We start from the raw sequence: 25,889 nt of genomic DNA on the forward strand, positions 1-25,889 counted from the left end.
GAAAAGACAGTTGGACAGGCAGATGGATCGGGAAAGAAAGGCAGATGAATGAAATGGGCACAGATCTCTGCGAAAATGTGCAGGTTTCACGCTGTGGAGGGGAAGCAGCGTATCTGAGACGTCGGATAGGAGAGCTGCCTGTCGCTCCCCCGGCCGGGCACAGACGGTGCGGTGACGGACAGGAGGAGCGCGCGCCGGGCCCTGCTGCAGGGACGGTCCTTTTTAAGCAATACCCATATACTGGATATTAGGATTGGAATGGCTTCAATTCAGCTCTAGAACAGGGAGCTATGAAACGTAACGGGGGAAAAGCTAGTTCCTCTCTTTTGTAATGAAAACTAACAGCTATCACATAAAACCTTTTTTTTCCCCCTGTTTTAGTATTTTTCTTCTAAATAAATAAAGCCTTGAAAAAAGTAAATATGAAAATCTGCAGTCAAACACCTCTGAGCAGTGACCTCGCTCAGCAGTCAGTTTGGAGCGGCCCATGGGAGACCCACCGAGGAGGCCACTGCCAACAGGAAACTTGACCTCTGAGCACCATGGCTGAGGACTGCATCTTGGTCCTTGACTGCGGCTACACGGAGACCACGCTCCAAACGCAGAATAGGGTCACCGTCTGCTTTCACCTCGCTCAAACCTTTCTGCTGACAATTTTAACCCATCTATTTTGTTCACCCATCTTTGTTTTCTTTCATTTTCTAAAGAGACTTTGTGAACAACTCAGTCTTCCTCTGGAACTGGACAGTCATTTTCCACTATGTATCATTTGAATTGTCACTTAGTTTACTCAAAGGCTTTCTTATCTCTTAATTTAACCTTATGGTGCTGACTGTGAAGTAGGTATTAACCCTCCCTTAACAGAGGGAGGAAATCTAGATATAATACACCTTTTTCAGAAGATAATTTCTCTTTAAATTTATTATTATTTTTTTTAGTCATAGAAAAACTAGGGAAATGTCTTTATTTTAGGTAAACCAATATACATGCCTTCAGATGTGAAAATAACAAGAGACAGTTTCTGTGTTGCCATTGTTAAGTCCCAGTCATTTAAGAATAGTACAAAGCTTCCCTGGTGGCTCAGCTGGTAAAGAATCTGCCTGCAATGCGGGAGACCTGGGTTCGATCCCTGAGTTGGGAAGATCCCCTGGAGAAGGGAAAGGCTGCCCACTCCAGTATTCTGGCCTGGAGAATCCCATGGACTGTAGAGTCCATGGGGTCACAAAGAGTCGGACACGACTGACCGACTTTCACTTTCACAAAGCTGTAATCTGTGTTCACATTGCTCACTGTTGCATTATTTCAAACGTTACAGCGAGCTCTACTGGCCAGATAGCTGGACTCCCAAGAAGCAAAGTCAGTTATGCTCCTGGTTTTCTTCCCAGAGGAAAAAACTCTCCAAAGGAAATAGGTTTCTTTCTATGAACGGTGCTTTTATAAAAATCTTTTGACTGATAGTTCGTTTGTATAGCATTAGGGACATTTCTGAACACAATGAAACTATGTTTCCCACTTCACATTTTCCAGTTGTCACTGTTATTTGTGGTACTATGAAGTTATCCAAGATGAAATAAATGCATATTAAGATTTTTAAAGGAAACACTTAACTCTCAAAGTGAATCTTTAAGTAAGCAAATAAGCTAAATAAAGAAACATTATTCTAGAGTTATTTTTATTGTCAAACTAGATTAATAGTACTAGAAATGACAAACATTGGATACTACCATCAAAAGTCAAAAGTAATATTGAAATTGCCTCCTCATTTAATAATAAAAAAGCTAGGGGGACTTTCCTGTCGGTACAATGGATAAGAATCCTCCTGCCAATCCACGTCCCCCCGGGGGACGTGGCTTTGATCCCTGATCGGGGAAGCTTCCACGTGCTGTGGAGCAGCTGAGCACATTCGCCACTGCTAGCGCAGCCCAGAGCCCGCGGCCCACAGTATGAGAGGCCGCCACGGCATCGGAGGGGGGCCCACTCACTGCAACCAGACAGCCCCTGCACAGCAACAAGGACCGCACATGGCCAAAATAAATAAAATTATCACTGAACTTAAAAAACCTACAGGCAAAATGACCTGATAGCTTATATATATATATTACAAATATATAGTTTAAAAAGTCAGATATATTCTTATACGCAAATATTTCTTTCACTCATTCATGAGTAACTCAAAGTTTCACTGATTCTCATATCCATTTAATTCATTCATTTTGCTTTCATCATTTCCGCATTGTTAGCTCCACATCAGACCTTTCTCTTCAGTTCTACTTTTAAACACTCACCTGCCTTTTCAGCGGCTTCACAAATACCTCACAGGCACACACATTCCTCAAAATAAACTCCCTTTGTCATCCACAATCCCGGCCCTTCCCTCCTCCCCCAAACCCCCAACCAAGCAAACCAAAAAACCCTGCTCATCTTCCAGGATTTTGAGAAGAGAGACCTGTCATCCACCCGGACAAGCAAGAAACATGGAAGACACCCTGATGCTGGCTTCCTTGAAAGCGTCCCTTCCCTCCACTGACTCTCCACACCACAGCCAGAGCACCCTGCGTGGAACATGCGTGGGGTCCCTCCCACTGAACACCCCACGGTGGCTTCCCCTGCTCTCAGACTCTGCACAAGCCTCCCTGTGAGGAGCCGCCTCCCAGGGTCAGCCCCTGCCACCGCTCCAGTCTTATCTCAACCTGGAGTTTCACCTACTCACAGTCTGGCTGCCTCTCACTGCCCCGAAAGGCCTTTTTGCTTCCAGCCTCCAAGCCACTCTCCCCCAGTTGCCTATTTCTTCTCTTCTCCCCATCTTCCTTTAGTTATTCACCTTTCAGGCCAAACGTCATTTCTTCCAAGATGCCTTCCTTGGCCCCAGGATAGGATCATATCCCACTTTAAAATGCATTCTTACATGACTATCTGTTAATGCATTCTTACATGACTATCTGCATTGTTACATGACTATCTACTCATTCATTAGATTTTAAGCTCCTGGAGGACAAAGACCCTATCTGATTGGCTCAACTTATGTATTCCAAACACCAACAATGTGCTTACACATAGAAAGTACTTAAGTAAACATGTGATGACTTCAGTTGAACTAACATTGTGGAACACTTGCCCCATGCCTGCTTTTCAATACCCAGATACTTACAAAGTAAGTGGATAAAGTATTCTTCAATTAATTTGGGTAGGGGGGAGTGAAACATTTCTAAGTTCTGCTAAATATGGTCAAAATTCAGTTTGCAAATCTCTTTGGAATTAAGCTAATTTTTAATACACCTGGTCACATAAAAGAAATTCAATAATTTACCCCAATATTTATTGGGTGGCTCTTGCAATTTAGACCTCTATATGCTATTTTCTAAATCCTACTACAAAAGGTCTTTAGAAATCCTATTATTGTGTCTTGTCCACTCCCTTCCCCCAATGCACTTTTTCAAATTATCAACTATCTTTAATTTTCTCATTTTCCTTCAGAGTAGGGAGCATGATTAAACAGAAAACTTATACAAAGAAGGTATTCAATACAGGGTTTTTGATTAATTTAGTGTGTGGATATAGAGAGGCTTTAGAAATTATGAATAAATTGAGGAATTTCACCAGGCATGTTTACATGATATCATAAAGCAAAAATATAGGAACCCCAATAATTGTTTCTACTAGGACACACATTTAAGTATAAATAGGATATGAAAATTATAATTTTCTTTCCTTTAGATAATATATATTTGAAAAAACAGTCTTAAATATTTATAATATGACACAACATAATAAAAAATAAAATTTTAAATTACATACCAATTATGCTTTCATTTGGTTACAAAGAGGTTTACAGATTCTTTGTGTATCATGCCATATGTTTATGTCCTGCCTTGGGTTTTAAAACATCTCAAATAGCAGACATAATTATTTCAATTTATTCCGTCATTACTTTATGTGTAAACAGACTCCTAATTTTAAAGCAGCATAATGGGAATTTTAAGGATGAAGGGAGAAATACTGCTACCTGAGAATTAAAGTTACTCATTATAAACAGGCTTAAACGGCAAGGAACTACCTGCTCAGCACTATTCTGGCTGCCCCGTTCCCATTCTCCAGTGATTTACACAGTGAATGGGCAGAGAGCGCCTAAGGGAGAGAGGCTGAAAGGAACACAGGCCTGACGACCCTCACACATAACAGCACATCTGATGTTTGCTGCCCTATTATTCTGAAGCACATTGTTAAAAATTAATACTTTCCAGCATGTTATAAACTACTGCTGCTTTCTTAAGTCCTGATCATTGTCTGCAACAGGACAGAATCAATATAACAAATAATTACTGTTAAGAGGAAAATGGATTGAAACAGGATAGTAGTCACCTTCTGTGCCTCTTGGAGGATGACAATATCCAGAAAAGAGCACTGACACCGTCTCACTAAATTTCTGAGACAGTCACATTCACACAATTCAAGAAAACGCTCTCAGCATCCTAAAACCTTCATTCTGACTTCACAGCAGAAAAGGAATTTTGGTCTGTTTGCATGACACATACTGGTTCGTATCACAATAATTACTTCTTCATTTATGCCATTTAAAGAAATCAATCAGTGGAAAATAAAAATAGAAGATTAACATTTAAGGGTGAAACAATTCAGGATTATTTTCCCAGAAAATCCTTAGTCATCTAATGGCATTTGATCAGTACTTTGTACAGTTGATTAGAGGCCTATTTCATTTATTCATTAATTTATCCACATATTCATTCATTCATACAGCAGATATTTATCACACTTCTACCATTTGAAAAGCACCCTGTGAAAAATGTGCACAGAAAATTTGCACTATTTCCTTCCCTACAAAAAAAGGAAATCAAACTATGCAATAAAAAATGTCCAGTATTAAAGAGTCAGTTTGAGAACACAGAATAGGCACATGTTTCTTTTCTATAGTAATAAGAATATCTATTCACATAAAGTATAAGTAAGTGTATGAGTGTGTCTGTTAAGTCACTTCAGTTCAGTTCAGTTCAGTTCAGTCACTCAGTCGTGTCCAACTTTGCGACCCCATGAATTGCAGCATGCCAGGCCTCCCTGTCCATCACCAACTCCTGGAGTTCACTCACACTGACATCCATCGAGTCGGTGATGCCATCCAGCCATCTCATCTTCTGTCGTTCCCTTCTCCTCCTGTCCCCAATCCCTCCCAGCATCAGAGTCTTTTCCAATGAGTCAACTCTTCGCATGAGGTGGCCAAAGTACTGGAGTTTCAGCTTTAGCATTATTCCTTCCAAAGAACACCCAGGACTGATCTCCTTTAGAATGGACTGGTTGGATCTCCTTGCAGTCCAAAGGAGTCTCAAGATTGTCTTCTCCAACACCACAGTTCAAAAGCATCTAAGTCACTTCAGTCATGTCCAATTCTTTGTGACCCTATGGACTGTAGCCTGCCGGGCTTCTCTGTCCATAGGCCACAAATAGATACTACTGTCTCTAAGCTATTTCATGAAAACGTAATATTAATTCCAATAGAAGTCACAACCTTGCATTAGAAGGAATGACCTCTGTTTACTAAAGAAATAGCAAGTGAATGACACCTTTGCCCCATGTCACTGCAGTTCTACAGATGACAACAGACCTCCAAGAATCAGACACAAACCACTGTCATCATTAATGAGCAACATTACCTAGTTATTAGGTTCGGTAAATAACAATTATTTTCATTTACAAGTCATAAAATCAGAAACCTGGGTGAAAATGTAACCCTGTATAAAGTTTGCATACATTTAATTTTAATTATCTCCAAATCAGTGGGTCTGTGACATAGGATACTATCTGACGTAGGATACCCTTCTTAAAGATCTGCATCTTATTTGGAAAACATACATCCAATTAAATGGAAAAACTGCAGATGAGCTCTTGAGGCTACATTCCTCTATTTTCTTTCATCAGAAGAAATATAAAGTCAGTGTGGGAAAGTGAGGATGCCAGGAGTGGCGCTCTGCATCCTCGGCTCTGTCACTGGCACAGCTCTCAGTATTTAGGAAGCTCCCAGTAGAGAAAAACTACAAACTGTGTGTTTATTTGGCTCATTATAGTTTGAAAGATTCATATTTGAATTTCTGGAATTACAGGAAATAAAGCATTGGAGAGTGTCTTACAGGCACCTGAATTTATGAGGAAGATAATACAGGTGGATCACCGTTTGATGTCTGTAAAAACATGAAGTCATCTGTCACTCTGTTTCACTTACATGTAATGTCTAATATATGCTGTGTGCTTAGTCGTGTCCGACTCTTTGTGACCCCATGGAGTGTCACATGACAGCTCCTCTGTCCACGGGATTCTCCCGGCAAGAATACTGGAGTGGGTTACCATGCCCTCCTCCAGGGGATCTCCCCCACCCAGGGATCGAACCCAGGTCTCCCACTTTGCAGGCAGACTCTTTACTGTCTGAACCACCAGGAAAGGCCAAGCAAACTGGAGTGGGTAGCCTATCCCCTATTCAGGGGATCTTCCCAACCTAGGAACTGAACTGGGTCTCCTGCATCGCAGACAAGTTCTTTCCCAGCTGAGCTACCAGGGAAGCCGATGTCTAATACAACAAGTAGCAGATCCTGCCGGCTCTGCCTTCACCATTCCCCCAGAAGGGGCCACGCCTCTTGCTCTCCACCACTACCTTCCCCAGTGTCTCTAATTTCCATTACTGCAACAGCTCTCTCATGTGTCTTCTCGTTTCTGCACTTGTTCCCCGAGAGTTTATTTCTGAAACAGAATTCTAACTAATCCTTCCAAAACCTGAGACAGACCAAGTCAGTCCTCAACGGCCCCCATCTCATGCAGACTAAAGGCAAAGCGTTTCAGTGATTTACAAGAGCTGCCTGATGGGGCTGCAGGGCCCTCTCACCTCACTTCCTGTCTCCCTCGTTGGACTTCTTTGGACGCACCTGTGCACGCCTGTCTCAGGGCCGTTTGTACCTGCTTCACCCACAGCTAGGGAAGTTCTCCTCACTGATATTCACAGGGCTCACCCCTCTCTCTCTTCTGGGTCTTCTCTTACAGACTGTGAAACAGTGCCTGCCCCACCTTCCCATTCCCTTTTATCCTATTTTATGACTCCCTATAACATTTATCAGCTTGTGGAATATTGTGTATTCACTTGCTTATTCTTTTTCAAATGCGTTTATTACCTGCTTCCCCTCACTTTTGTGAGCTCCATAAACGGAGCGTTTTGTTTATTCACCACTGAAGGGAGCAAAATTTGCCACCCCAAAATATGCCTTTTACACTGTAAGATTATTTTGAGCTGATTATTTGAGCAGACACAGAAGAAGCTCTGAAAACTACGTAGTTACCATTTTGTAAGAGGCATTTACATTTAGAAGGAAATTTCCATTTGTAAGGGTTCCTCTCAGTTTTCCTGGTGGCTCACCTGACAAAGAATCTGCCTGCAATGTGGGAGACCTGGGTTTGATCCCTGGGTTGGGAAGATCCCCTGCAGAAGGGAACAGCTACCCACTGCAGTATTCTGGCCTGGAGAATTCCATGGACTGTATAGTTCACGGGGTTGCAAAGAGTCGGACACGACCAAGGAAAGTTCACTTCACTTCACTTCTCCCTGTCTGTACCAGGAAGAAAGGAAGAACTAAATCTCTGAAAACTCTTACCAATGGAGAAGACGGATTTTAAAAAGTCTGCATAGCTGCCTTACCCTTGTTGACTGTGCTTTCCCTGGTTACTTTACGTAACTGGTCTCCCTTCATTCCAATATCTTCCTTTTGTCTTTAGCTGGTGATGGTATTTAAGGTGGTGGCTTGGGCTATTTGGGGGAGTTACTCAGTTTTCCTGTGTATCTCCCACACATACAGGAGGTGGACTTGTTATTAAACTTCAGTTATTCTCCTGTTAATGTGTCTTCCATTACAGGGAGCTCTCAGTCAAGAATCTAGGAGGGGAGAGGGAAAATTATCATCCTCGGCTATACTGCACTAGCCATAGCATCTAGACAAGTGTCTGGCACAAACACATCCAGGTTGGAAACACATAGCTAACAGGTAATGAGAGCAAGGCAGCAAATTGTGGAGAAAAGGGCTGGAGACAGAGGCACCTGACTGGAGATACCCAGGCTTTCATTTCGTTTTTTCCTCAGGGTGAGGATGTAGCCTGTTACAAGAAGAAGAACCAATGGAGCCCAATGTTTAAAACATCACATTAAGCAAAATCACACAGATGTATAAGTACTCCGTGAATGGTGTCATAAGCTCCACACCACGGCATTAGCAAGATGAGCTGCTCAGATTCAGTAAGGCCCTATCCTGTGCAGGCTGTGTCATCATTAGAGACTCTGGAAACCACGGTGAGGTGAACTGAGATATTCTGCATTTGCTTTGCTTTACATGGCCACCCTTTTCCAAAGTTTCTGTACCCTTGGCTAAATAGACAACCGAGTCTGATCAGTATGTCCATCCAATGGTATAGATGTGGTGGTCTCTTTCTGCTAAGTTGTGACCTCTGGAAAGTCTGGGGGGATGTTTCTTATTGGAGGTCCTAGAGAGACCCCTTTCCTACTCAAGTAGGCTTGCCCTAACACTACTCAGTATGTCATGTAGAATATTATTGTCTTCATTTTATATCAGAAGAGACAGAAGTACAGTAACTTTAATCGTCATCCATTCAACAAACTTTTACTGAACACCAAAACTAGATGCTGGTAACTATTCTCTGGATCAAGGAATGAACAAGGCAACAGCCTCTATCCTCATGGAGCTTACACTCTAGTTGAGGTAGAAAATAAAAATAAACCCGTATTCACTTGATTCATATATGTCTATGTGGGCTTCCCTGTGGCTCAGTGGTAAAGAATCCACTTGCCAATGCAGGAGACTCAGGAGACATGGGTTGGATCCCTGGGTCCTGAAGATCCCCTGGAGAAGGAAATGGCCACCCACTCCAGTATTCCTGCCTGGGAAATTGCGTGGACAGGGGAGCCTGGCAGGCTACATGGGATCACAAAGAGTTGGACATGACTGAGAGACTGAGCATGCACAGACACATACACCTATAGCACCACTGTGATACTTCCTCATATATTTATATACCTGTAGGTGCATATGTAGACACAGACAAATGTCAGGTCATATAAGAACTGATGAAAAATAAAGCAGGGTAAAGGTTACAGGGAATGCGAGGGTGGGGCAGGATAGAGCTCCAAAGTCGCACAGCTGATGTGCCATAGAGCCAGGATTCAAATTCTGAGCATTCCAGCACCAAACCTGTGGTCTTAACCACTGTGCTGAAGCTTTAAATGGCTCTGAAAGCTTGCAGACTAGTTGGCAATGCAGGAGACAATCAGACTGGCACAGTGACACTTAAAGAGGAAATCTTGGAGTGAAAAGGGCCTCTCATTGTGCTTCTATATTTTACCAAATTAAAAAAATTAAGGATAATAATTGGACAAAGTGAAAGGGAAATGGTTCAGTTGTGTCTGACTCTTTGCCACCCTTTGGACTATAGCCCACCAGGCTTCTCCATCCATGGGATTTTCCAGGCAAGAATACTTGTGAGTGGGTTGCCATTTCCTTCTCCAGGAGATTTTCCCAACCCAGGGATTGAACCCGGGTCTCCCACACTGTAGGCAGACGCTTCACCATCTAAGCCACCAGGGAAGTATACTGGATAAAGTCCCTAGTAATTCTCAGTGAGGTGAGTCATGCCCAGTGAGTGGCTCAGGCTTGAGTTCTCCAGTTCCATATGTTGATTGCTCTGATCCTTTCTTGGAGGCCAGAGAACAGGAAACAAACCCAAAATACCCCCGAAAACAACAAGAACAAAAAAGCGAGCAAGAAGGTTAAGCTTGTTTCTATGTCGTCTGTGTTCTAATGGACTCCTCAAAGGCCAGAATTTCTACTTGACCAGAATAATTTTAGGAAAAGCTAGCTGCTGTAGTGTAAACAAGGTTTTACTTCGGAACATTAATTCGACCAATGGTTACCCAAATTCCTGGGGTAATCATGAACCCAATTGCATAGTTCTGGGCTTAATCTCCTGTCTGTTGTATGGATGTATTGTGAGCTAGGATTCAAGGAGACTGCATGGACCTTCTGCAGGAAGGAGTGAACCCACCAGCCCTGCACCATGGAACGTGTGGGGATGAACCATTCCAGGAAAAGACGGAGCGAAGACTTATAAAGGAGTCTCTCATCCCTATAGCGAGGCTTTCTCTAAATCCCGTTTATTAAATGGTTTCCTTGTGAGAGGTGCCCGCATGGCTGATCATATTCACAACAGGGAAGAAACAGGAAATCACAGCTAGCACGGGGCTGAAGTGTTCTGCTTAGTTTCCCAGGCTTTGTCACCTACTTGATCCAGACTCAGACCTTCCACTCATCAGGTGTACGACATTGGACAACATACTTATTATACTTTGATGCCTCAATTTTTTCTACTCTAAAGTAGAGATAAATGGCCATAGAAGTATGAGGACTAAATAAGATAATGAATGTACTTGCCAAATAGGAAGCACTCAATGAATGCATGGCAGCCATTCTTTTTGGAAGCCTGCTTAGTCCAAGCTCCATCCTCTGAGTATTATACCATCCTAAGTGGCTCAGACGGTAAAGAATCTGCCTGCAATGTGGGAGAACCAGGTTCACTTTCTGGGCTGGGAAGATCCCCAGGAGAAGGAAACAGCTACCCACTCCAGAATTCTTGCCTGGAAAATTCCATGGACAGAGAACAACACAGTAATCAGCTCCTGTAAATCTATGTAAACATCATCCTGCCTACTTTTCTCTGTCTAGCCATGTTATTGATTAAAAACAGGATAAACACTAAATATAGGCTTCCCTGGTGGCTCAGGTGGTAATGAATCCACCTGCAATGTGGGAGACCTGGGTTTGATCCCTGGGTGGGAGAGATCCCCTGGAGGAGGGCATGGCAACCCACTCCAGTGTCCTTGCCTGGAGAATCCCCATGGACATAGGAGCCTGGTGGGCTACAGTCCATGGGGTCGGGAAGAGTCGGACACGACTGAGCGACTAAGCACAGCACAAACACTTAACATAAGCTGGGTCAGTCAATTCTTACTGCCAAGAATCTGAAACCAGACCTCAAAGACTAATTCAGTATCCACAGATGTGGGGCTTGGAAGGTGGTAACCTGGATGTCACCAGAACGACCTCTGAAGATAGGACAGAGGAACATAGTCTTCAGAGCAAGAGGGAAATGAAGCAGCAACACAGCAAGGGCAAACACCGGAAGACCGAGTGAACAGAGAGAGTAGCAGAGAGAGAATGTGCTCCGGCTCCTGACCGCTTCCCAGGTCCTAACTGCAGTGACGCCCAGAGCTGGCTGAATTCCTGTCGTTTCCGTTTCATGGGATAACTATTTTCTTCAAATACACTTCCTATTGTTTAGCTTCAGCAGTTTCTGTTCTTCATAATCAGAAAGGCCATAAGAGAAAATGGTGACCCACCTATTTGCATTTGTTTAAAGTAAAGGACCCTGATGCTGGGAAAGATGAAGGCAGGAGGAGAAGGGGATGACAGAGGACGAGATGGATGGATGGCATCACTGACTCAATGGACACGAGTCTGAGTGAACTCCAGGAGTTGGTGATGGACAGGGAGGCCTGGTGTGCTGCAGTCCATGGGGTCACAAAGAGTCGGACACGACTGAGCGACTGAACTGAAAGTAAAAGATCACTTTAGACATTCTGAACCAGGAATGTACTTAATGCAATTAAGTGAATAAAAATCAGAAATAACAGAGAATGAGGTATAGGCCAATTTCCTTCTACCATTTCTATGTAACACAAGACAAGACTAGCCCTCACTAAACCAGGAAACCACTCACGTACTCCTCTGCTTCCTCTCGAGGACTTTTATTCTGTTTATTGGATTGAGCAGAAATTCCTGAATAGTATCCTACATATGGTACATCTTTCCTACTAGTAACCATAAATCAAAACTCATTTTTCCTGTGACCTGCTATCTCAAATCCCCCATTTCTGTTTTTCCAGAAGGCAGATGGATACTCTTGAGTATCCATGAGTACATTAACTCAAGCCAATTTGTTAATTGATTCCAGTATAATAGAAGGTCTTTTTCATTCCTGGAAACATACATGTGACTTAAGGTAAAAAAATCCCTTAATGAAAATGAATGAAACTAGCAATAGGAAATTCTGACACTGAATAAAGTAGCAGGATAAGTAATTTTTAGAAAGGTGTTCTTGTGAATACCAAGCCACACTAGATTAAAAAAAAAGGTTAAAGTAGAGAGGACTATATATTTTTGAGACATTTAAAATTACTGAGCATTCCTTTTTGTACTGTAGCAAAATGGTTTTAGAAGCTAAAAATAAAAGTACAGCTTAATATATTCAAAATTGTAATCAGATGTTAGAACAAGAAAATCAGTCATAAATGCTTAGTCAACTGAGATGATCACATTTCTATGCTAATCTTGTGTTTTTAATTAACAGATAAAGCAGAAGGGGGTATCTAAACAATAGTGTATAAAAATGAAAAAAACAAATTTTCAAGCTCTAATTAAATGGAGAAGCAATAACAAAATACTGCTGCATTTCAGCAACTGTTCATTAAAAAAACAACAGAAAAATCTTGTTATCTCTTTCTAAAATTACGTTTCACAGGCTTCAGCATCCTCTTCTGTTTTTACTTGTGATCATAAAGAAACCAGATGTTGATCATAAGCTGAGCCATCACACCAAACACCATCTTCTGCCCTGAATTTCCTGATTGGTCAGAAGACGCATGGCTTGTGCAGAGCAGGTGAGTCTAGGGTAGATTCAGAGTTGGGGCTCTCAAACCCGATTCCCAGGGTCCACATCCTGGATCCACCATGTTCTTCTCATATGATCTTAGGCAAGATACTCAACCTTCCCAACCATAATTCTCCTCATGTTACAACGGGCCCAACACAGTACCTACTGTTGCCTTGAGGACTCCCTCATTCTCCTTTAAGTGCCAAGCACTGTTCTAGCCTTTTGGAATCCAAGAGCAAATAATATAACTGAAAATTACTGCCCTCCTGAAGTTTATGTTCTATATATTGCATCTAAAGCACCTGATTAGCATAATACCTAGTATTCAGTAATCAGTAAACGTCAGTTGTTAGGATCGTGAATAGCTGATTGAGCAGAACACTGGAATAGCAATGTGTCAGGATGCGGTCACACATTTGCTTCATCTTTCTGAGCCTCAATTACTTAATCTGAAAAGTGATCTTAAGATTGTTCCTATTAAATATATGGCAGATCATGAGACATAGAAGAGATTAAAGAAAATATGAAGATGAATTATACACAAGAATGCTTTTCCAGTACCTTAAAACCTTAGAAAAAACTCAGATTTTAGGTATTCAGTCGCATTTTTTAAAAATAAAGAAAAACTCTCAAGAAAGGGAAAAACATAAATGATCACTATCATACCAAATCTTCATAAAACATGAAATCACAAAACCCAAAAATAAGTGACATCTTACATTTATCTTAAAAAGTATACATGGCTACCCTATCAGAAATCATTAGATGAAATAATCTCCTTCTAGAACATACAAGAGAAATGTAATATGTTCCTTTCTAGCAATCTTAGCTTTCCTTATTTTGTTTTTCCATTGAAACTTAAAAATAAAATTGGTCTCATACCCACACCTTTTCACAAGATTATATGTTTTTCAAGGTTTTGTAAGTTCTTTTGAAATTACTTTCCTTTTTCAGTTAAAAACCGTAGACTTTTAACCGTCTTAAAATTATCTGAACACAGGGCTAGACATTCCCAGGTTTAGCCAAATTAAATGGCATCACATGGCCCTGGGTAAGAAAGGCCCTGTTTATCTGGCCCAGCACAATGCTCCCTGGACGTCCCATTTTGATAGTATTGAACTCTCTGTACTTCAGGATTAAATCACGCCTTCTCATGAAATACAAAACTTTGTTTTCAACTTTCCTTCAGCGAGAACATTCTTTCCCCTTGTATCCAGTGATAAACCCATCCATCAAGTATCACTCAACAATAACCCCCACAAAACTTTCCACTTGCTCCCCACCACAGCTCCCACAACGACACATCATATTAGACCTTCTTGATATTATTCCTATGGTGCTTTGTACATGTTGTCACTAAACTGAGTACCTCTTTGCACTATTTTCTGTTACATCCATCTGAAGGCAGGGACCATAATTCTCATGTTGTTATCACCCTGGTACAGAATAGGCTACTGTCCATGTTTATGAAGTACCGGAAACATCACTGTTCTCAATGGACAAGCAAAACCTTTACTAAACAATAAAATATTTTTGTCTTATATACTTTAATTTGTAGAGTTGTTAATCTTACTTCATAACAAAAAAGCATCATTGTGGTAGAGTAATCGAAAATGAAGAGGAATAAGTGTTAAGACTTAAAATAGAAAAAGAAATCACATTCTACAGTAGTCTCCCAAAACACCTTTTCTGGCGTTGACAATGACATACAATACAATGACATACAGGAAATTAAGAAATGCTTCCAACACTTCCAACAGAGTATGGTCTTTTACTCAAATACATGGCATTCAAGAGTTTATCCTCCTTTACTTTTCATTGACAAAGAACACAGCTCAAAACCAGTTCTTAAAAATAAACCCAAATAAAAATAAATCTTGCAGTAGAACTCATCAGCAATAAAACCATAAATGCCATTACCATTTAAATCTACTATAAAGTCAACCCTCAACCCACTTAACATTCAGAATACTCAGGTTTAATACTTTTTAGGGTGATACCTAGCAATCTAATGCCATTGTAAGTAACATCCCCTCTCAAAGTTTGTCAGTGTACTTCAAACATTTATATGAAAAAGGAGAAAGAAAAAATTCACATTGGCTTACTGAATAATTATAAAGTAAATGGGGTTGATTTCACATAAACTGAAACACAAAATATCCAACACTCTAAGCAGAAATGGTTTCAATTAGAAACTTAGTGTATCAAGAGAGCGCTTCTGGAAGTGAAATGGAAATTACAAGAACATTTTCCAAAAGCAGGCCATTTCTTTATGCAATTACTTGTTTCCAGTTTATAGGTCACACGTTTTTATCTATAATGAAACACTGCTCTGCTTTTCTCATGGTAATCAAAACAAAACAAAGCTAAAGTAAAGAAATGCATCCCCCACCAAAGTGAAGATACTTTTTTGGGGAAACACAATTAAAAATATTTTGAGGTTCTGAATTCCAGTGACCTCTAATCAGTGAACAGTTATAAATTTATAACTTCATATAAAATTTAAAGCATATTTAATATTTTGCTTTGATTTGTAGGACAAACACTTTAGAATTCATGGACATGTATTATATATTTTTTGGGATGTCAAGATTGGAGCTTGGTGTCTTTCTTCATTTCTTCAAAAACCGAAAGGAAACTTTCAATTACACTTTAGAAATTTTAATTGAATTTTGAAATACCTCACTAAAATTTCTCCAATGAGGAAAAATACTCTTCACTGTAGTATATACTATATATGTTATTTTTATATATTTATGCTATATTTATACTACATAAATATATATATATATTATTTCTTAGAACAAAATGCATGTCTTGAGTATGTCTATTCAATGTAAATCAATTGAAACTCCACTGCAATTACTACCGCTACCACAGAATTAGACATAGAGGAACACAGTTCCATAGCACAAGTCACTTCCATGAAAAATTCAGCAGAAAGAATGAGTTACTTTCTCAATATAGCGTCATGTATTGGTGAGATACTAAAATGAACAAAAAAATACTGAATTCATCCAAAAGATCATTTACGTAAGTGTGAAGAGAAACAAAAGACCACTGGCTAGAGATACCATAAAATTTATCCAGTAATCATGATTAATGAGAAAAAAACAGTAGATAGTTTAGAAGGTTATCAGTGAAAGTGAGTACAGAAAAATACTACATGTTGCTATAATACAGCTAGTAAAATATCATATCCAAAATGTATTTATGAAACTAAAGACAAAGACATTCTATGTGACAGGTGACAAATCTGGGGGTTTTATGTTAATGCTGGTGAGCACCCTCACAGATGTGACCCATCAATCACGGGCTCTGTCACTGGCCCTGGAATCCTTCTCTATGCGCCATGCAGACAGCCGCGACCAGTCGCCGAGGCCTGTCAAACCTGCTCTCAGCACCGCCGCTCAAGACGTGCAGTCAGGAGCCTTCCTCACAGGCAAGTGGCACAGGACTAGGGACAGTCTTCTAAGCTAGGTGTTCAAGCGTGGGCTGACTTTCAAAAATTTGTAAATGCATGAACATTTTTAAGCAAAAGGAGAAAATAAAAATTATAGCACATAATGGTGTGATTTTGTAAGTGGGATACATTTTTAAAAGTTAACTGCCATCAGCAACTTGGAATGGTTTCAATTCTGATGATAGAAGCACTTAAAGAAAATACAGTCATCCATCTGCAAGAAAAGCCATCACTAAAAAGCAGCAAGAAATTGAATCAGCAGTTCCCTCAACCACAACACACCAGCAATTAAAGAGTGTTATTGGTAACTGACAATGCAACAGTTTCAAGAATGGGTATTTATTATGGTTTAAAGTCATTGATAGTCTACCAGTTTTAAAAAAATCTGAGACAGAATAAAAAACTACAGTAGAGCATTTGATACCCAAAGTAACTTTAACACCTGAACAATCAAAATTACAGGTTTTCTCTAAGTAAAGGGCAATCCTTTCCTGTTACTTTTAACATAAAGTAACAAAGTCATTACACAATTCCTGTCCAAAACCAATTTTTTAGAGTCTTTTCAAATATCTATTACATTGTAATTCAATCTACATTTATCGAAAGTAAATACAGTCACTATTGATAGAAAGTAAAACAGGAATATGGTAGTGACTTAGTTTTCATTGTCTTAATTTCCAGAAATATAATATCCCTATGAGATGGTTGGATGGCATCACTGACTCAATAGACATGAATTTGAGTAAACTCCGGGAGTTGGTTGGTGATGGATGAGGTCTGGCGTGCTGCAGTCCATGGGGTCGCAAAGAGTGGGACATGACTGAGTGACTGAACTGAATATCCCTACTGAAATGTATTTTAAAACACATGTGATTGTTGACTCATATTTGAAACATAAGCTATAATTTTAGTTTCAGAATAAAACTGAATATTAAGCAAAACTGGGGGGGGGGCATTAAGCAAAAAATGTTCATTGAGATCAAATAAATGTATATTTCAGGTGAATATAACTTTGTTCTGCTGCAACTCTACATTGTACAACCTCACCAGAATATTAGGTCAAAGGCTACATAGTGAAACACATGAGGAAAAAATGTATCTCAATAACCAACCAGCTTAAAGTACATAATGGTTTCATCTAACAATGAACCCTCCCCACATTAAACAGTATCATGTGCTGCTTCCAGCAGATAAAAACTGTATCAAATCCTAAACCTTATTTCATGTATATACACAGCCATATTTAGGCTCTGACATGAATCCTACAAGAGATCTTAATTTTTATTCACATTTAGCAAAAAAAAAAAAAAAAAAAATACTTTCAGCTATGAGCAACTAAAACCACAGTCTATAAGGCAGTAAGACCAAGTTGCTGGTCTTAATATAATTAGAGCAAGTTTGCTAAAATCTCCTTTGAAATAACTAGTATGCTAAAATCTTTTTACCCTTGGCCACATACACAGTCATGAATTATTTTACTATTAAGATTTCCCATAACTTTATAAGTAATTTCTTTAAAAAGGGGGAAGAACACATGAAACAATATTATTCAGTTATAAGATTATAGCTGCTTATATGATTAGCTTGAGGCACATCTTATCACTATGCTATTCATGATTATAATAAATTTTTAATTAGTAAATAATTGTCTAATAAGGAGTTACCTCAGGAAGACAGACAACAAGTGTTTCTATAAAATGTCAAAGAATGCTTTCACATAAAATATGAAAACCAATAAGAAATACATGTTGTGAAAGAAAATTCATTGCTTTATGATAGCAAATACATCAGTTTTCTAATATCCTATTAACAGAACTGGAAAATGTCTTAAAAATATTCTCCTTACCTGTGTATACAGTTTTTACTCTCGAGATAGGCCATACCAGAAGCAACATCTAATGAAAATTTCACTAATTGTTTGAGTTTTATATCGTCCTTCCTCTTTCTCAGAAACGTGAGGAAATCACCTCCTAGAAGAATCAACAACAAGAGAAGATCACGATGAAAGTCATATTTATCACCTATTAGATACACCTTCAAGAACAAAAAGCATTACACATTTAACCTTACTTTCTGCTCATTTAAGAGGAGGATAAAAGAAAACATGAAAAGAACACATCCTATTAGAAAGCAGACACTATGAATTCTCTTAGATGCAGTGTAAGTACTTCAAGGGCTTCACACTGTATATTACTCAACACATAACAATATTCAGTCATACTTTTTCCTCGGTCATAATTTCTCACCAATCTGCCTGCTAAAATTTTCTATGAAATCCTTTTGTCTCTAATACCAGATAAAAGATTATAATTATTATGAGTTAAATAAAAAAGTAAATTATATTGAATTAGTTACCAGATTCAGTGACTGCTTAAAAAACTGAGATTACTAACACCATGATAAATAGAGTAACACCATGAAAAAAAAAAGGCTATGAGTTTGATAAGATTTAGCTGCTGAGCCAGATTGCATTTTCATACATCAAATGGATTTCAGTGATATCTGAGAGAAACTCCTCAAACCAGCATGTTCCAAAAGAAGTGTAATGCAAGCCACTTAGAAATTTCAAATATACTGGTAGCCACATTTTTAAAAGTAACAACAATGAAAAGGTGAAAGTGACTGAAGTAATACATTTTTCTTTAGTTCCATTATGTATAAAATATTATTAAATCAACATGCACTATTATAAAATTATGGTGCAAATATTTTACATTTCATCATCTTAACTCTTTAAAACATGTTGTGCATTTTACATTTATGGAACATCTCAATTTAGATGCAAATTTCCATCAGAAATATTTGATCTGTATTTAGATTTCATCAAATTCATGGTTAAAAAACATACCTAGGTTGTTCCAAAAATATTATACTTAAATTTTTCCAATAACTGAATCATAGTACTGGAAATGAAATTTTTAAATTTAAATCATATAAAATTGAGTGAAACTCACACTTCATCTTTTAGAAGCACACATGTCAAAACTCAAGAGCTCAGGAGCTACATATGGCCAGTGACTACCAGACTAAACAGGACAGCCTTAGGCCACAGGCACTAACAGCATGGCGTTAACGGTTAAAGCTCGGTCACTTCTCCTTGCTAACGCACATTATAATGCACTGCATTAGTCAACAAAGTAAAACAAAACCTAGTCAAAATATATTGAATGAACGTTCTCTAAAAACAGTCATTCCTACTTTTTCTATTAGAACCTCAGACATTAAGCCAGAGTTTTGCAAGAGGGATTAGCATTTTAATTGTCATTTCCTGATGTTTTTGATACTCTTCACCAGGGATCCAGCCTCCTTAAATAGAACAACTCTAGAGGTGAAGATTAAATGGCTTTTTCTTTAATGAGAGTCTCAAGAAAACAAACACCAGCCTAACTCTCCTTAGAAAGTTCTTTTTCTAATCTCTTTCCCCTATTCATAAATCAAGCATTATACAAATTTAGGTGGACTATTTACGAAATCAATAAGCTATATGCTTCAAAAGTAATCTTAATGGTGTCTGATTATTTACTTTTTTCTGTTCTTCCAAAGAGAATATCAAACTTATTGCTAAGAACATTACTGAAATAGCTTCTATCAAGCTTGACTTAATTTTCTTTAAAAAAAAAAAAAAAACAAACCTAAATGCAACAGTAAACAGCAAAATTAACCACTAATTTTTCAACTTTAATAGGCAAAAAATGTCTATTAAAATGGACTTGAAATCAATATTTAGTTCAAGTTATTTCCTGGGCCAATATTCCCATATACTGTTAGATACATTTATTGATACACTGGCCTAGTTTAGAAGAAGTGCACCCTTCTAATTTTGAAACCATACAGCATTTTGGGAATAACTTTCAAATCAAAGAAATCTTTCCTGGAATTTGACTAAAGCAGCATATGACATAACCTCAGTGTTCTGTGGAATCCTAATATTTCTTCTTTCCAAAATTAGCTCACATTCAGCACTTTTCCTCTGCCTCCTGCTCTGTTTAAATTTAGACTTTCACCTACTCCTCCTCAACCCCCAGCCCAGCCTGTAAACCAGTGAGGAGAACTGCACCTCTAGTCAGTAGGCTAATTTCAGCAACCACCACAGGATGTCTAGAATGTCATAATACTTCAATAAGCATTCTTGGATGAATGAGTAAATAATGTAAAAAACAATCTCTTCCATGTAGCTTATAAGCTACCCATGAAGACATCTACATATGAAATTTTTTATTAATTTTAGTCATTTCTTCCTTAGCTCCTCTCCAATGGTTGGAACTATGCTTTTCAAGTACTTGCTCAAAATTAATGTTTAGAAAAGGATAACACTGCATCACTGGCACCTGACAGAGGCCATAAAAGTCTTTAGATTCCAAAATAAAACTTAGTACACTTAAAACTCTGAGCTCACCTTGATAAGATGCTTCTGTAACACCGCTGCCTTACAAACTGCATCACTTTAAAAACTAATTTGCAAAGGAGCAATTCTTAATAGACAAGACCGTAGGCCAACAGAGGCTTCCCAGGTGGTGCCAGTGGTGAGGAACCGCCTGCCAGTGCAAGAGCATACGAGGTGCAGGTTTGATCCCCGGGTTGGGAAGCTTCCTTGGCGGGGAGCATGGCAACCCGCTCCAGTATTCCTGTCTGGAGAATCTTTTGTCATTTTCACTGTGCCACTTTAAAGAACCTCTTTGAACGTGTGATCTATCTAATAATCATATATGCAGCACATGTGCATACATGTTTGCATATGTATGTATGCATGTAGCCTAGAGTACCCCACCTGACCACTGCAGTAAGATGGTGGTACTCAAAAATGTGTAAAACGAGATAATAACGCCTCGTTTGTAACTCTGTCTCACCAAGGCTTATTTCTGTATGGATATACTGCATACTAAGCCAAGACAGGATGGATTACTTTCTAGATTTCTTCAGTGATGAATTTCTAAGACAATTCTTAGAATGTTTTTATAAACAACTTCTACTTTACTAATGATACAGCATCACATGGTAAAAAGAGTATGGATAGTTAGGCCTCAGCAATCTAGGTCTGATCAGCGGTAAACTGTTCAATCTCTCTAACCTTCCCTACAACATAAGGATTAGTGCCTTTTATTTCTCAAGGCGGTTTTGAAGACCAAAACGTATCTAAACCACAAAGCAAATGTCTACCTAGCATGTGGTGCACCCAATAAACAGTAGTGTAACTTACTATTTCTGTTGAAGTTATTTTGCATATAAAACCAGGAACAGCTGCAGCAAGGACTGGTTGTCACACAACAGTAGTTTTTCCTCACTCACCTCACTGCCTTTTTCCCACTTTGGAGAGTATTTACCTCGTCTCAGCACTAAAGGCAATCCTAGGTTTGCTTAACCCACTTATCAATGGAGTCGCCTTTTCAAGTGATGGATTCAGGGATGTGCGCTCGGTCGCTCAGTCATGTCCGAAGCTGGGACCTCAAGGACTGTAGGCGGCCAGGCTCCTCTGTCCATGGGATTCTCCAGGCAAGAATACCAGAGTGGGTTGCCATGCCCTTCTCCAGGGGATCTTCCCAACCCAGGGATCGAACTCAGGTCTCCCACACTGCAGGCAGATTCTTTACCATCTGAGCCACCAGGGAAGCCAGACTCAGGGGTAGGTACACTGTTTAATTCAGGCCACTGAGATACAGGAGATAACTTTTAAAGGATGAATGAAAGAAACTTTTTAAGACAAGTACCAGGAAAGGAGCTTCTCTGCAAGTGGAAGTATGCAGGGCAGCATGTGCTCCACAAAGACTGGCAGCCTTGGGATGAAGCTGTCGCCATGGAGAGGCTTCACCAGGAAGAGTGAAGGAAAGAATAGTTTTTGGTGGCATCTCTGAGACACTGGATCAAACGCTGCCTCAAGAATGACTTTCTTCTAGATTTTTGAGTTGAATGAACAAATAAAAGCTCTATAATTTTTTTTATATAACTCCCATACTAGCCACTCAAAGATTCTTTATGGATAAAATAAAAACTGTATTAGAAGATACTGAGAATTAAAAAGATACTATATATTGATATATTAAATGTCTAGAACAAGTAGGAAATAATAAATAGAAATGCTTTATTCTGTTTACAGCCAACATTTAGTAAGAGAATAGAAGACTGTTTTATTCTTAACAGCTCTTTCTCAAAGGTTTCTTACTCTGTGCTATGAAAATCTGATCCTATCTGTTCTTTCTGTATTAACGGGACTCCGAGGAACTGATCATATTAAACAAACTCGTAGAGATTATTATGTAAACAAGAACACGAATTTATCAATTTGTCATTAGGGAAAAGGGATCATCAAGGCTATACCACTAATGACTTTCTGTCACTGAATCATGTAGAGATCTTAATTTATCTTCAAATAAATTTAAAGGTTATTAAATTAAGAGATACCAGTCCCTAGTGATATATAAAATGCATAATTCATTACCCTTGTTTTTTAGGATATCAATTTACTCCAGAGAAGTTTGGTTTAGTTGTGTTCATGTACACATTTAAAATAGGCTCATAATCAAAGCAAGTATTAAATTATAGAGAGCTATTATAGAGGACCCATTTATGTCACTGTTCAGAGTTGTTACTAAAAAATAAAACTTTTCATCTTTTCTTCTCTTTTATTAGACTTCTGGCTGTGGACCAGCCCATCAAAACTCAGGCGGGTACACATTTATATGACAATCATAACGAGTGCTGACTTAATTTGTGCTCTGTGAGACACAGAATAGATTTTGTGTAATAGAAGGTAAGTTAAAACACGTTCCAGAAGAAAAGGATCGATGCAGACACTGAGGTACCAACACTGACTGCTACACACAGGGCACACGTAGGAAAGGCAGCTTTCACGGAAAGGGAGATTGGACAGGAGAATGCGCTGGCTGTTAACCAAGGTGATGAGGGCTTCTTCCAAGAACCATCACACACACTCACACACACACACACACACACACACAGACCACAGCACTAGATCTGAAAGACTCGGTAATGAGCTGGACATGGGTCAGTCTGTGAGGAAAGATGAGAAACATGCAACACAGAAAAGCCGAAAATGACTCCAAGGACACACTGGCTTTTCTGATGCCACGCTCTTCTTTCTAAAGCAGTGCGTGCTGAAGAGCTTGCTCCCTGTGCAGTTCAGCTGAGCCAAAGGCAGCGCTGAGAGGATGGTTTTCCCAGTTTAGATTAATGCACGACATTCGTCTTTTCAGATGAGGCTCCTTAATGACCACGCTCTGCCAGCACTGCACGGTACCGGGGCCTTTGGCATTTCTCCTGTGCAGATGATCTCTAACAACGTAACTCTCTAATGGTCGTAAAACCAGTTCTCTGCAATAAAAGAGTGCCTTTCACAGTACTTTTTAACTTGCCGGTTCAAGGGGCAGCAGCTATAATCTTGCTAGACATTATGTGACCTGCCAGGACAGATGCAGAGTCAGGTTTCACAGACCTTCAGAACACTGGCTTCCAGAAAGCACTCTGGAGATAATCCGCTTTATTACACGGTGGAGGAGAGAGCTGAACTCACCTGATTTTTACTTTTAAGGTGGTAATTTTGGTGATACAACTGAAATTCTAAGGCATATGCCTGCAAACTATGGCCTGAAGAGGCCAAAATCAGCCCCATGCCTGCTTTTGTAAATAAAGTTTTACTGGAAACTTTAAACTCATTCCTTTACATGCTGTTTACAGATGCTTTCGAGCTATGATGGTGGAGCTGAGGATGGCCAGAGACTGGACAGCCCTCAGCACCTAACCATCTTACTACCTGGTCCTTTACAGAAAAAGCTCACTGCCTCTTGCTTTGAGGTATTACTCAGTATTTCATACCGCTACAGTCCCTCTATTTAAAGGTTCTCATGATCGCCTTGGTTACTTTCAACCAAGATCTTACTGTTCACTGTGCTTTCTTTTTTGCGTGAGGGCTCAATAGTGCCATTTTTTTAATGTTCAAGGAGGAAGCTAGAAAGGTAAATTCACCAATTAATTTTAAATCCTAAGGCTGACAAACATATTCACACAGAAAAAAACATATGAAGAGTGAGATCATAAACCCCTGGTATCCTCCCCATCCACAACCCACCATCTGCCACCAAGACAAAGAAATTTCACTGTCTCTCCCTGCTCTCATGCCAAACAACCTACTTTTCTATTTTGTGGCCTGTTATGCCCCTGAAAGCTGCCTTTGATATAAAGATAAGAATGGACAGGACGATCAGATGTATAAAGAGGTTCGTTCCTGGAATACCCTTTAAATACTTAGATGCTACAAAGACATTTTTTTCTAAATAAAAAATTCAAAAGAATGCTTATTTTGATGTATCTATCTACTACAGGAAAACCTGCAGAGAAAAAAGAAAGAGGCATCAATTCAAGTTTCCTTAGATTTTTTAAAGAGATGTGGGATCAAAAGACCAACTCAAAAGTACATTTAAATTTCATAAGAGAAAAAATGTTTATAAAAGCTAACAATATTTTTAGAAATTGAATTTATCATAGGCTACATATTTTAGAGACATTAAGTCCCTGAAAGCAATAAAATCAGTGACTACTTTATAAAAACTATTATATAATCTTATTCTCTAAAGTAATTAGAAACATATTTATATCTTCATGTTTACCCATTTCTGTTGGATATGGTCAGAATTTAATTTATGCAAAGGTTTTAATCATAAACACATTTACAAACTATGAAACTTTCTATCAAAATTAATTAAAAAGTATTACTTTATAATTTTAAAGAACACAGTGCAGAAAGAGCTTGGAATGTCAGTATTGAGAAAAAAAAAAAAAAACAGGAGCATGTTTTTTCACTTTTTAAAAAGTTGTGGTAAAAACACTTATAAATTTTTCCTCTTAATTTTAAGTGTAATACTGTTAATTATATTGACAATGTTGTACAAATGATCCAGGTGAGCCACAGAATTGACTTTTTAACTTAGAAACCATTTTCGTTATGGTAAAAAAAAAAGCATAGATTTTAGCATCTTTACTACTTTTAAGTATATAGTTCAATAGTGTCTCCCTCTGAGATAAAGGTTTGATTCCATTTATACAAAGTCCAAAACCAGCCCAAACGAATCTATTTTATAAGTCCAGAAAATGGTAACCACGGGTGTGTATACTTTTTGATAATCCTGGAGAATCCCAGGGACAGGGGAGCCTGGTGGGCTGCCGTCTGTGGGGTCGCACAGAGTCGGTCACGACTGAAGTGGCGCAGCAGCAGCAGCAGCAAACTTATAATTAGTGTACTCTTCTGTATGTGCTATATTTTGTTTGATCTAGTATTTCACCCTATATATAAACTAATAAGTTAAATTATTTTTTCATGGGTCAGAGATAAATAACTTCAGTAGTCACAGCACAGCAGGGGGCTGTCGTGGGTTAAGCATATACGGATCCTTGAACACAAAGTAGGATGTGTTTTGGGAGAGGAATGATGAGTTTCAAAAAGCTGCTGTTTTTTAGCAGGCAGTAAGCAAGCCAACAGAGTGCATCATGGGAAATGCCAGGCTGGATGAATCACCAGCTGGAACCAAGATTGCCTGGAGAAATATCAACCATCTCAGATATGAACATGATGCCACCCTAATGGCAGAAACCAAAGAGGAACTAAGAGCCTCTTGATGAGGGTGAAAGAGGAGAGTGCAAAAGATGGCTTAAAACT

At 39.0% G+C, this 25,889-nt stretch overlaps 1 protein-coding gene across 4 annotated transcripts in view; it reads right to left on the reverse strand.

The window, feature by feature from the left end:
• The window catches only part of FER (FER tyrosine kinase), a 460,995-nt gene that overhangs the window by 88,344 nt on the left and 346,762 nt on the right, over nt 1–25,889 (reverse strand). For all 4 annotated transcript variants that reach the window (XM_027545475.1, XM_027545473.1, XM_027545474.1 and 1 more), the window contains one exon: nt 18,072–18,195. In XM_027545475.1, coding sequence (XP_027401276.1) covers nt 18,072–18,195 — 124 coding nt within the window. The remainder of the gene's footprint in view (nt 1–18,071; nt 18,196–25,889) is intronic.

This window comes from Bos indicus x Bos taurus, chromosome 7, assembly GCF_003369695.1.
Source record: "Bos indicus x Bos taurus breed Angus x Brahman F1 hybrid chromosome 7, Bos_hybrid_MaternalHap_v2.0, whole genome shotgun sequence".
Taxonomy (NCBI): Eukaryota; Metazoa; Chordata; class Mammalia; order Artiodactyla; family Bovidae; genus Bos; species Bos indicus x Bos taurus.